This window comes from Monodelphis domestica, chromosome 4, assembly GCF_027887165.1.
Source record: "Monodelphis domestica isolate mMonDom1 chromosome 4, mMonDom1.pri, whole genome shotgun sequence".
Lineage (NCBI taxonomy): Eukaryota > Metazoa > Chordata > Mammalia > Didelphimorphia > Didelphidae > Monodelphis > Monodelphis domestica.
The window spans coordinates 243495285-243508706 of NC_077230.1; the positions used below are offsets into that span (position 1 = coordinate 243495285).

The following is a 13422-nucleotide window of genomic DNA, read 5'->3' on the forward strand; positions in this document are numbered from 1 at the left end:
TAAATATCAATTCATTAATTCACTGATTCATTCAATGAGCATTTGCTGCTAATGGCATGTCACTCATTATGTGTTTCAACTATTTGGGGCTTTAAGAGGATTCAAAGGAAATAGAGCAAAATCCTTGTTCTTCAGGGGCACACAATCTAATTGTAACATATTCATTTTTAATTCTTAGGGAAAAACAGATCCTATTTTTTGCCCTGATATTTTTTTCTCTCTGTAATTATCAAAATACTTAGAGAAAAGTAGTTATTTGTTTACCAGCCTTGTAACCATTTGTTTTTCCTTCATATCATTGATTTCCAAATGGTTTTCATGTAACAGACTGATTTTTTATGTAAAGACCAAATTCTTTTCCCACAGGAAAAATTGCTATTTTTAAGAGAGTTGGGTAGTGAGTGCACAAACAACAACAACAACAACAACAAAAAAGTACTCTTTTCACGTATTTCCAGAGCTAATCTTTTGCATTAGTGCCCTTTTTTTCCTTCAAGTTCTGAATCAAGCTGAGTTCAGAGACTTCAAAAGCAATGCTCACATTTTGCCTCTTCACAGTATTAATAAGTCATGCTGACTGCTCTTCAGCTCTCTATGTTTACCCCAAGAGTAATTGTAAAATTGCAGAACAAAAATTTCTCAATATAAAATAGAATATTTCAGTTTTTACTTAAACTTTTAAAAAGTATGGTTTATTATACTTAAAAAAATTTTAAAGCCCTTACCTTCTGTCTTAGAATCAATACAAGTATTGGTTCAAAGGCAGGAAAGTGGTAAGAGCTAGGCAAATGGGGTTAAATGACTTGCCCAGAGTCATACAGGTAGGAAGTGTTAGAGGCCAGATTTGAACTTAGATCCTTCTGACTCCAAGCCTGGTGAGCTATTATCCACTGAGACAGCTAGATGCCCCTTTTCATGCAATTTCAGAAGTTTTTATTAAGTGAAAGACAGAATGATCTGAGGAAATATATTCTTGGATTCAATCACCCTGGACCTTAATAATATTAATATCTGTCATTTGTATTATGCCTTAAGGTTTGCAAAGCACTTTACATATATTATCTCTTTTGATCCTAATCAGAACCCTATGAGGTAGGTGTTATTATCATTATAGACTCATTCTTCCATGAGAGGTTAGATGTCTTACCCACAGTCAAAGAGCTAGTAAGTGGCTGAATCAAGATTTGAACTCAGGTCTTCCTAACTCTGAATCTAGGATGCAATCCACCTAGCCACCAGAAGTAAAATGGAAGTATAATAGTGTATGGAAATCTTGTAAAGATTAAATGAGATAATGTATGAAAGCATTAAAGGGATATTATTAATAATATTATTACTATTATGTTAATTATTTCCTAACTCATGAGCTGATGAGTTTTTGTTAGCACCTGAGCCTATTGAGACATCAAGATGTTGTGATTTCAAGCCAGAAGGACATATCATCTTGTCTAATCCTTTTATGAGTGACCCTGAGCATCAATCACACTTATTCTCTCTCTCTCTCTCTCTCTCTCTCTCTCTCTCTCTCTCTCTCTCTCTCTCTCTCTCTCTCTCTCTCTCTTTCTCTCTCTCTCTCTAGCCCCCCTTAGCTGTACAACAATAGGACTGTAGGTCCACATTTTACCCAAACTCAACACAAGCGAATTCAGATACATATGTCTGCCAAATGGAAAAAATAAAGGCAGAAAACTACATAAAATAAAAATTTTAATTATATTATACTAAATTGGTACCATTTCTCCAAGAGTATAAAGTCTAGCAGCAATCCACCCAATAATGCTATTCTTGTTCCTAGAAGTTTTAGTGTGAGTCCTTACATGGTTTTGAGTCAAACATTAGCCCTTTCATCAGTCTTTGTCTCTAGTTCTCATTTGTAACAAGTCGTGTCCATGTCAGAACAAGGCTTCTCTTTCTTTCATTAGCGTTATTTATTATTAATTTTTACATCTTAAATATTATTTAATATGTAGTTTAATGCTTAATTTAAATTCATATTTACTATTATTTTTAATAATGGCCCCAAAGTACAAGAGTAGTAATTCCAGTAGGTCTGATAAGCCTAAGAAAAAGCAATGGAGTTTGCTATTATGCACACTTTTCAACTTCAGCAAGGGGTCTCAGAATGGATTGGTTGTGTAAAACAAGGTCCTACTGTCCTCGATGGTTTCTAAGACTTCCTTCCAGGTTGAAATCTGTGATCCTTAAAAGACTGAGGTTTCCTTATTAGGACAAAAAAACTAGAACTTTATGGCTTACCAGTTGCATGACAGATACTTGCAGTCTTGTAGCTATTTTATATATGCTACATTAGGAAGTCACACACAATGCGAATATGTTATCAGATGTCTAGTACATTCATAACAACATTCCAGGTTGAAGAGAACTTTACTAGAAACAATGTTCTAACTGTGTTCTTCTTCAGACCCATACTGTTTCATCTCCATCTATATCTCTAGATTCAGGATTATATTGTAACAGGGGGCAAGAAATTTGTTGGAATTAATAGCTTTAGTTTGTTTTTTTTTTTTAAACTTCCAGACACTGCTTGGGAACCAATGTTTTAAATTCTATGGTGGTCTCTACATTAATCAGGTTTACTGGAATTTGCCAACTAGTTATTTTATTCAAAGAGCTGAACCAATCTGTGTATGCAGGCAATCCTAAATGGTCATGGGGGAAGAAGATATTAAATTATAAATTCTGGACATTCTTTTACTCTATCCAGAGTTGAAGGAGAGAAAATTAGATGGTATTACTAGAGCCAAGCAGGGACCTTTTCTTCTCCAAACTTTGTATCTCTCTTAGTGTGTAGGGAGAGGAAGTACAATAAATGTTTGTGGAAGGAAGGAATTGAAAATCATTTGATTTTCTAATATATTAGAAAGACCTTGTCATCAAATAGTTTAGTTTGGGAATTCACTGGGCACATGAATAAAATCAGCTTTTCCTTCCAATGGAATAATTACGTTTTTTAAACTAAGACACGATTAAAATTACTACCGAAAAGTTTATCTGCTGCTTTTTAAAAAACCTTTTCCATCTGTCTCAGAATCAATACTGTGTATCGGTTCCAAGGCAGAAGAGTGGTAAGGTCTGAGCAGTGGAGGTTAAGTGACTTGCCCAGGGTCACACACCTAGGACATGTCTGAGGTCAAATTTGAATCTGGGACCTCCCATCTCTAGACCTGGCTGTCAATCCACTGAGCTACCCAGCTGCCCCCTACCTGTTTTTTTTTTTTAGTGTTTTAAAAGTAATAATTAAGTTTTTAAGGCAATGGCACTATTAAAGTTACTAGAGAAATTTTTTTCTGCTATTGGTTAAAACATTTTTTAAGTAATCATTAGGTTTTTTTTTTGTTTCAACTAAGTCAGTATCAAAGTTACTAGAGAAAAATTCATCTGCAACTTATTTTTTAAATGTAGGCTACCCAGTTGGCATTTAATGTAAGGAAATAGAGTTGCATTTAGATATTGTAAAAACTCTTGTTGCCACTGGCTTCTTAGTTCAAACAGTTGCTAATTACAGAAATAAATTAGAAGATAATTTGTAGACCATTATACTTTGATCAAAAAATCGAAAAATAATAAAATGTAGATAATTGGCATCTTTGTTTGGTGACCGTGTGTTGTACATTGCTATCTTATTATAGATCTAGGAAAACATCCTTACAGGCTTCTACACTCTACTGGGGAATTCTGCCTTAACATCAAAGATGCTCTGAAACAGAATACCCTATCATGCTGATTGGAAGTGAAAGAATGGGATCAAATTTGGGGACAAAGATTTTTGTCTTCATTGAGCAGATTTCCTTTGCTGGTTTTGTGGAGGTTATTATTATGGTAAAGATCACAGATTAAGAACTGGAAAGAATCAGCCTGTTCTAGATACCCTTCACAAATGGGGAAACTGAGAGCATAGAGGTTAAATGACTTTTCCACATTAACTTTATATTAGCAATAGGTATTAATAGGCAGAATCATAATTCAAATGTCTTTTGAATCCAAATCTTTTCATTATACCATCTGGCCTTATCTCAAGGCAATTTCATTTTATAGTCATTTATGTCCAATTACTAGTCTTCTTGACCTCAATATTTAACTCAGCACATCAAAGTACATGAGTGTTGGTAATTAAGCAAGTTGAAAGGCTGCTCAGTGCATATGCTTTCTCTCTTTAGAGTTTTGTTGTTACAGTGGAGGTATACTAATTTGCACTAAGTGACTGAGAGATCCATTGCAGTTTTCAGACTTTGAGTTGGGGGATTAGTAAATGAACACTGGAAGGGAGTGAAAGGTAATTTTTTAAAGTTACTGATTAAGTGTATTTGGACCAGTGTAATTTTTTTTTTACCTCTTAAAAAATTCTTGCTAACTGATATAGCACTAAGCAATATTCTCTGCCATACTCCGAAAGGTACCTTAGCCTTGGACTAACATATTCTCTTCTAGTAAATGGAGCCAACAAAGACTCCTGCTTAGTACCAACAACATAGAAGTACTAGGTGCTGAGGGAAGATGCGGAGAGAAACTGGCATCATCCTTGTCCTCTTTAGGCCACAGATTAGAAATGTCCAGGGATTACCATTATGCAAATTAGAATTTGTTCAATGTTTCATATATGTACACATCAAGGACTATAGAAACACAAAAGGAAGAAATTGCTTTTGGGTTATGTGCTGAGCAGGGAGGGTCAGGGAGGATAGGAGGCATAATTAGAATCCCACAGAAGGAATCAAAGGCAGAATTGGAGCCTTGATCATCTAGGATTTCTCAGGTAACATTCTTTCCACTGTACTAATTCAGCCCCCTCATTTTAATGGAAACTGAGACCCAGGGAGATTAAGTAATTTGTCCAAAGTCACACTGTCCAATACAATAAGCATCATATGGTAGCTCTTAAGTATCAGGTAATAGTTTGACAGATGGAAATAAGAATGCAAACCTTTCCTTGCTGAGACAACATGATTTAGAGGCAGAGAAGCTCAAAAAGGGCTGGGGTGAGAATAGGGGTAGATTCTGTCTCAAGTATTTGGTTTATGAAGACTTTTAACTTGAGATAAGCCTAGAAAGATAGTCTGGGGTTAGAATCTGAGAGACATGAATGGAATTTGAATTTTATAGGGGAGGCAGTGGGGAGTCTTTGAAGAGCTTTGAGCAGTGATGCTGCATGACCCAAACATTGTTTTAAAATGAATACTCTGGTTGTTCTATATAGGACTGGGAAGTGGGGGAGAAGGGAAAAGGGAAACACTAGGATGCCTGGAGACCAATTAGCAAATCATTACAGGAGACAGCAAAGCTAAGAACAAGGGTAATGGGAATGGGGACGGAAAGGAGAAATTGATATAAAAAGCATGGTAAAAGACACTAGTGAAATGATCAAAGCACTTGCCTGAGAGACAGGAGACCTGAGTCCTATTCAAAGCACTGTCATTCAATATATGTTTGGCCTTGAAAAGTAAATAATAATTAATAATAATAATAATTTAATCTGCCTGGGTCTCACTTTAATTATCTGTAAAGTATGAACAGTGCTAGACTAGGTGACTTCTCAGGTATGATTCACCTCTAAAATTCTCTGATACTGTTTTTTCCTTATGATGATTGAATTGGCAGGACTTGTTAAATGATTACAAGGACAAGTAAGAAGTAGAATATACTTTGCACCCTGGATAACTTTGAGGGTCATGATGACATTAACAGAGAAAGGGATTCAATCCAGGAAAGCCAAGCGCTTTAGGTTTTATGGAACATGTCAAGATTTTACTTGATTATTCAGCCTACTAAATGAAAAATCTAAAGGAAAGTCATTAATGGGAAATGTAAAAATAAAACAGGGAGAGAAGACGCATTATATCACAGGGCATTTTCTATATGCATTTTTTCCTTAATAGATGTATTTATTTGTTTATTGGTTACACCAAACCTTCCAGGCAGAAAAGTTTCCCCTCCCTCCCTTCCGCACAACAAAGAAGGCATCTTGTTACATTTTTGTTCAGAATACCTGAGAGAATCTAGGAGGAGGATAACCTTTGGATCTCAATTATTTCTGAAGTAAAATGCTTGAATAATCTTACTCATTTAATAAATCCCACTGAAGAACATTACCTTATAAATGTCTCATGAAGCAGAAGAATCACAGGGACATTTGAAATATGAAATGCCTTTGGTCTCATTGGGCTTTCTCTTTATCCTTTACTTTGTCCCACTTATTATTTTGTCTCAGGTCTCTCATGAGCTTTAAAACTGCCAATTAGGCCAAATGATGACAACCATGGTGGTTTTGAGATCAAATGTCTTTGGGGGATTATGTTGAAACTATCAAAAAAAGCCATTTAATTTGTGGAATAAACTGGATCTTTCCTTAGGTCTCAAGAGGCAAATGGTAAGTGTGTCAACTTATGGCTTAGCCAGATGTGATCCATCTGGCCTTTGGCTTGAACCCAATTCATTTGGTTTGGGTTGGGTTGAGTTTTCAATGTTACCCAGAACCACAGAGAAGGTGATGGCGATCTCAATCTCCATCAGCAAAGGGGACAGAGAGGTGAAAGATTTGGATAGGACCCAGGATGGAACCTTGTGATAACTCTATTAATCACTGATGAAAACTTACATCGGGTGAAAGCACATTCCAAAGCCATAAAATAAGGACCTGGCTGTATTTTGCAGTCTGTCTCGATAGGAATAAAAAAAAAAGAGTGATGGATTTTTTTAAATGGCAAGTGCTTTTTAATTGTGCTTAATACCCAGAGATTCTCAAGAATGCCCTGCTTTATAAGATCAAATGAGGTAATATTTGTAAGGTAATTAACATAGTGCCTGACACATAGTAGGCAGTAGACAAATGCTAGCTATTTTTATCAAGATTATTAAAGTAAAAGGCTATTTCATTCATATATGATGCTTATCGTCTAACCTACTAGTATTTAATAGGTTAGCCTGAAGAAATGCCTAGGACCTCCCTGCTGTGTATATAGTCAGCTCTTTTTAAGTGTGCTGGGGCTTATTCCCCAGCTCTTCTCTTTAGTTATGTGCCTTTTGACAATTCACTGCTCTTTATCGCACAGACCATAGGCTTCTTAAGTCTAGCTACTACTTGTTGGCTATTTTGGTAAAGGGATTGAATGAAAAAGGAGGCTAAATCTACCTTAACTGGTAGATTGGAATTTTTCAGTTATCTTTGAGTTTCTGTTATTTATGCTTTGTCTTTCATGAGTAATTGAGTTCAGCCAATATTTATTGAGTGCCTATATTGTTGTTGGCACCGAGGCATAGTGAGTGGTCATTGAGAACTGACTTCTGAAGAGAGAAAGTGATGTTTCAATTCATTTAAAAAAGATATGCTTTGTCATTTTTAAAAATCCCTGGTTCCTAGTATAATGCCTTGCATATTGTAGGCATCTGATAAATGTTTTGGAGTTTTTTGAGTTGAATTTCCCTCAGGGAGTTTGTAGTCTTGTGATGTTGTTATGTTTTACGTTAGTTAATTAAATAAAGAAGTGAGACAAGTTAGAATGTGAAAGGTCAAAAGAGAGATGCAATAGTTTCAGGAATATTTGAAGAGAAGTGTCACTTGTTTTAGCAGGATTATTGAACAGGGAAGAGAAATTCAGGAAGGTTTTATGAAAGAGCTGGCACCCATTTTGACCCATAATGGAAGAGAAGGATTTCAGGAGTAAGAGATAATGGAGGAAATATGTCAGACACAAGAGACAGCTTGCATGAATGCATAGAGGAAGAAGAATGTAGGATATGATTGAGCAATAACTGGCAGTTTAGTTTGGCTAGAATGTAGAGAATATAAATAGGAATAAGAAATAAGCCTTGGAAGAAGGTTGGAACCAGATTGGGGAAAAGAGGGTAGTATTAATCCAAAATACTCAGGTGGAGGGGGAAATACAGATAATGAATGTATCCCAGCTACTTTTGACCGATGTTCCCAATGTCCACACATAAGGACAGATACCCTTGAGAATATATAAAAACTGAATTCCTGCCATATAGACTTAGGTACCTCCTAATGTGCCTAAAGTTAGTGCTGGTAAGGGCCCCAAACTCAATAGATCAAAGGATCCCACCTGTACCAGGAAATGTCCTACTTACCTTATCTGTCCTATATTATCCAAACTCTTGCCCAGGGGATTAACAAAACACTTAAGTTGCCTATGCATGTTTTTGTCTTTCTAGGTATAACAACAATCTTAAGATAAAAAATAAAATTAAATTAAGTGATATGTGGACAGCAAACTGTGTGGATGAAGTGGGTGAAGGGAATACCAATACCATGAAGTCATTTGTTTTAGGATGGCCCACTGTGAACTTCGTTGCCACTTTCAGGTAGGAACTGAAATGTGACCCATATTATCTTGGTATTTCTATTCATTTTCTTTTAGAGACCTAGTTTTCATTGGTCACATATAGCTTTCACAGAGTATTCATAGAGCAGAGAAGTAATACTTGTTCTGTTTGGTTTCAGAAAACAAAATTAGGATAGATTAAGTGGGAGAGCAAATTTTGGCTATAATGTAGAAAAATAACTTCCTAACAAATAGCACTGCCTAAAAGTGGAATGAATTGCCAATGGGAAGAGAGTGAGTCTCTTAATTCAGTTACTAAGTGACATGTATACGGTCACATAGGAAGCAAGAAGCAGAGGTGGGATTTGAATCTGGGTCCTTTGACTACAGTGGCAGTGCTCTTTCTGCTATAATCCATCTCTTTTCTTCTTTGTCAAGAATGGTGCCTTTTGTCCATAGTAGGCACTAAAAGTATGACCATTTATCCAGACTATTACAGATGGGATATATATCTCAGCAAAGATTTTGACTGAGTGACCCCTAAGTTCTCTTCTAACTTCTAATATTCCACAATTTTGTGCTTTTTTTTCCTCTATTGGTCCCCAGAGGGTGGACAAGTAAAGAGCAACTGGCCAGTGAGATATCTAAATGAGTACCTGGGGAAATTTTGAGAATGAGCTAGGATATAGTACCATATATAGATAGAAAGGAACAAGAAGAAAGTAGGGTATTTATGAGTTAGAGTTCCATCAATGGAAATCAGCACATGGAAGCTCAATAACCACTTGTTAGGAATACATAGAAAAGATTCCTGCATTTGATAGAATATTCTATACTTAGAATTCTTTCACACTTCATAGGAAAGAGCAAAATGTAAACTAGCAAATAGCATGTTTGATTACCATGTAGGACTAAGAAGGCTTTGGATTATAGTCTCAACCTAAGTCTATATTAATTAAACTCTGTTAGGTTTCTGAAACCACTGATAAGGGCTATGTTTTTCTCATATAAGTTTTTCATGAAGGTGTTTGAAGAATTGACAAAATAGGGCTTCTGGGAAATTCTGTTATCTTTTTCAAGGGTGTGGGGTTGAACCCAGGCTTTGGTCTTGACCCAATGGGTCAAGGTATTTGTTGACAGGATGTCAGTGAATATAAATGAATACTGAGAAAAAAAATTTAAACTATATAAAAAATAACTTTTATTGACTGCCAGTCCCATTGAGATTTCTTTTCAACTAAAGAAATTTGTGAATCTGACATTTTGTGATAGAAATGTTGTCTAATAAAAACTAAGATGATCTAGAAACTGCATTCATTCCATAATTTAAACCTAGAAAATCTTTGGTTGAGGAAAAAGCAATAACATCAAAAAGCTATAAATTATGAGAAAGGGAAACTGTATGTTTAAAGGTAAAAAAGACAAATCTCTATGGCAGTCAGTCAAAGCAGAGGAATTTTTTAGAGGAAAACTCACTAAGCAACACTGCTACAAACAAATTATAAATGTTTATTAAAAAGTTTTTTCCTGGAAGAGGAAAAAATGACAAGAGTTTCCAGGTCCTCTAAGTGATTTCTCTGTAAACATGAATAACCAATTGAAAGGGCCAATGTAGTATCGGTATGACCATGAAGGGCTGAACAGATTCTTTTATCTTCATTTCTGTCCTTAACATAGCAAGGCCTAACATAGAGATTATTAAGCAATAATAATTTAGCTGCTAGCATGCTATTATTAACAATAAGACAATTGTGAGAGTATTTGGACTCAGAGTTTTAAAGATTCTTGGAAATAAACAGTGAATTGAATGGGGTTAATAAGTACAATTAGAGTTGTCAACATATTAAACAACGAATGAAAGTTGGGTTTTTTTCTCAATTACTATTTTAGTTTTCCAAGCAAACATTTTCATCTAAATTTGAAATCTCTTAGTATAGTATAGTATACTATAATGCCATTCACTGTTGTGAGATTAAAAATGAGTAAATACTCAAAGTAATTATTATATAGGATTTAATAATAATAATGAAGTGAGTAAGAAAGGGATTAATTCAATCAAGTGAGCAGAGCACAGAGCCAGAGAGACCCACACCTGCCACACTTTACCCAAAAGCCCAAGCTCCAAAAGAACCCCTGCAGCATGGGTCTCAGCCAAATTTATCTCCCAAGCCTCCATATGTAAAATGAGGACGTAACTTAAAAGGATGCTGGGAATGTAGCTCAGGTCAGGTATGGCAAATTTTCCACCTGCACACTTTGGAACAGAAGACAGTAAAAGATGTCTGTCTTGAACACTATCCAATGGACTCTTTTAACAAAATGTTAGACTAATGTATGTATATGACTAGAGTTTTTCAAAGCATGTTTTCATGTCTCATGTTATACTTGGGGTGTCCTAAAAGTCATGGTTCATTTTCAAGCCTGAAACTTTGGGGACATGCTACATAATGCAAAGTCAGATTTGGAGGCATTAAATTTAATTCTTTCTGATAGCAAAACAGCTCAACAGAAGAAATTTTGGCTCAGAATCACTGTCTATCACTATATACTTGAACATAGGCTGTTACCAGAAAAACTTATTACTATCAATGATAAAATTATGTCTATACAAATAAGTGATTAAATTTACAGAGCCTAATCTAGGTTATTTTTATAAGGCAATTTCAATCATCAGGAAGTCCCACAGTAGGAATTCCTCTCTCTGGACACTAGAATTGGTGATATTCCAACTTATTTATATTCATTTGTGTGTCATTTACTGATTTGGAGATGTTTTCCAATAGACTGGGGGTAGAGATATGTAAAAAAAGGAACATTTGATTTCACTTAACTTTTGTTTCATTTTCTGTGATTACAGTTCTCCAGAACAAAAGGACAAGTGGCTATCTCTTCTCCAGAGGTATTTTAACACAGTATCTTGATTTTGATGTGAAGCTTCATTTTCTTAACTGGTAATAATAGAATAAAATTTTTTTCCCAAAGATTACTTTAAACCAATTATCTTTTTCTTCGGTGGAAATGATTAGATCATGACTATCTATACTGGAAGCTATTATCTACATTATCCTCTGACTATTACTTACTAAGAATAATAATGTAATCTTATTTTACATACATACAAACATGCATTAGCTTTCTTGGGAGAATGCCGACTTTTTAGATAGAAACCAGTGGCTAAGATCTCTTTCTTTTTGTTGCCTACCAATGAATTTAAATGTTTGCCACATTCTCATTGATATGAAGCATTATCCTTAGATAAAATATGATTCCCACAAAAACCTGGCCCTTTACTTTATCTCATCAAAATAAAATTAAAACATTATCACAACTCTCAAGGAGTTTACAATCTAAAATGTTTTCCCTGCTTGCTTTAGAATATTCATTTGTCATAGGCATGGCCATTATCTCCAGAACATAATACCTAAGAATTAATTCACTATGGGGCAGCTGGGTAGCTCAGTGGATTGAGAGCCAGGCCTAGAGATGGGAGGTCCTAGGTTCAAATCTGGCCTCAGACACTTCCCAGCTGTGTAACCATGGGCAAGTCATTTAACCCCCATTGCCTAGCCCTTACTACTCTTCTGCCTTATAAATCTAAAATTCACAAAACCAATACACAATATTGATTCCAAAATGGAAGGTAAGGGTTTAAAAAAAAGAATTAATTCACTAGAGAAACATGAAAATGTAAATTATATTATTCCTTCTTATTTACCAGCATTTTGCTGGACCCAAGTGGGAACAGAGAATATCATAGAAGTCTGGGATAATAGGGAATAGACCATAAATTACAAATTGATTCCCCAAGATATTTCTCAAACTTGAGAAGTTTAACTTAATCACACATCTGTCTCCTTTTGACAAAGATTACACATTTATTTGTTTTCCTTTCTTAGGCCTGTGTTTATGTGTTCAGATTTTCTATTTGCTTTATGTCTTATGATTAATTTGGCTTTTTTATTCAATGTATTTTCTATGAATGTTAAAAATTAAATAGTTTGATGAAAAATATATTATCATTCAAAAACATCTGATTTATTGTGTGTGTGTGTGTATGTGTGTGTGTGTGTGTGTGTGTGTTTGTGTGTATGTGTGTTTGCATTTGGTTAGATATATTGAACAAGAGAAGGAGAAGGACCATCCAAAGAGCATTCCCCTTAAAATCTTTGCCAAGGACATTGGGAATTGTGCTTACGTAAGTGTTTTTCTAAGTCAACAAATTTAATTCCAAGTCATAAGGGTATGAGAGAACACAAGAGGCACTGGCTGTTGGGAGGGGGAGGGAAGAAGACATTCAGAAATCACTATGTGGGCAGGAACCTCACTCTATGTAAAATGTAAATTCTGGGGCATGCAGAGTAGTAAGAAATCCATGTTCATTACAGTTTGACATCTTTAGAGAGTGTATTTCAGAATATCCAAGGAAATGCTTGTCATGTGTCTCTCTCCGCCACTCTTCCTCCCTCTGGCCTAAATGCTTCACTGGCCTCTTTAAGAAGCAGCTGCAGGGTCATGCTGCTGCCTTCACTAAAGAAAGTCATTTCCCCAAAGAGGTATTTCCTATTAATATCAAACAGTCTCCATATTCTGAACTGTCATGTCTTAAAGAGGGGACACTTCACTTGGCAAAAGATCAACCTTCATTCCATAGAGTTGAAAGATGGCAACCTGAGGTTGATTTTTATAAGAGAGCAGGATATTTCTATCCTCCACTTCCCCACAATATTGGATACTTTCGTGCTATATTGGCCAAACTTAGAAGGGTTTTAAGTCACCATGATTGTGTGTAACTCAGTATTAAAGAATTGCAGTGCAATAGCAAAGATATCGATGGTCAAAAATAAATCTTCATTTTCTGAATTATGACAACATGGTCTCTCATAGGCTACAGCAGCTGTAGATCACTACAGGAAAAAATGTAGTGCAAAACAATCCTGTTCTAGCCAAAAGCAAAAGTTACGCAAATGTTCTGACCTATTCCTGAGAGCCAGATGTCACTGCTTAAAGGAAATGCTCAATTTTTTATGCTATGAGAACTCAAATGATCTCCAATGGCATAATCTTATCTACTTCCTTGGCTTTTGTTGCTGGGAATATTGGTTACTTTTAAAGATTTTGTGGAAGA

At 35.4% G+C, this 13422-nt stretch overlaps 1 protein-coding gene across 2 annotated transcripts in view; it reads left to right on the plus strand.

The window, feature by feature from the left end:
- The window catches only part of ARHGAP20 (Rho GTPase activating protein 20), a 160896-nt gene that overhangs the window by 83318 nt on the left and 64156 nt on the right, over positions 1-13422 (plus strand). For both annotated transcript variants that reach the window (XM_056794424.1, XM_001381378.4), the window contains 3 exons: positions 8188-8337; positions 11155-11196; positions 12408-12492. In XM_056794424.1, coding sequence (XP_056650402.1) covers positions 8188-8337; positions 11155-11196; positions 12408-12492 — 277 coding nt within the window. The remainder of the gene's footprint in view (positions 1-8187; positions 8338-11154; positions 11197-12407; positions 12493-13422) is intronic.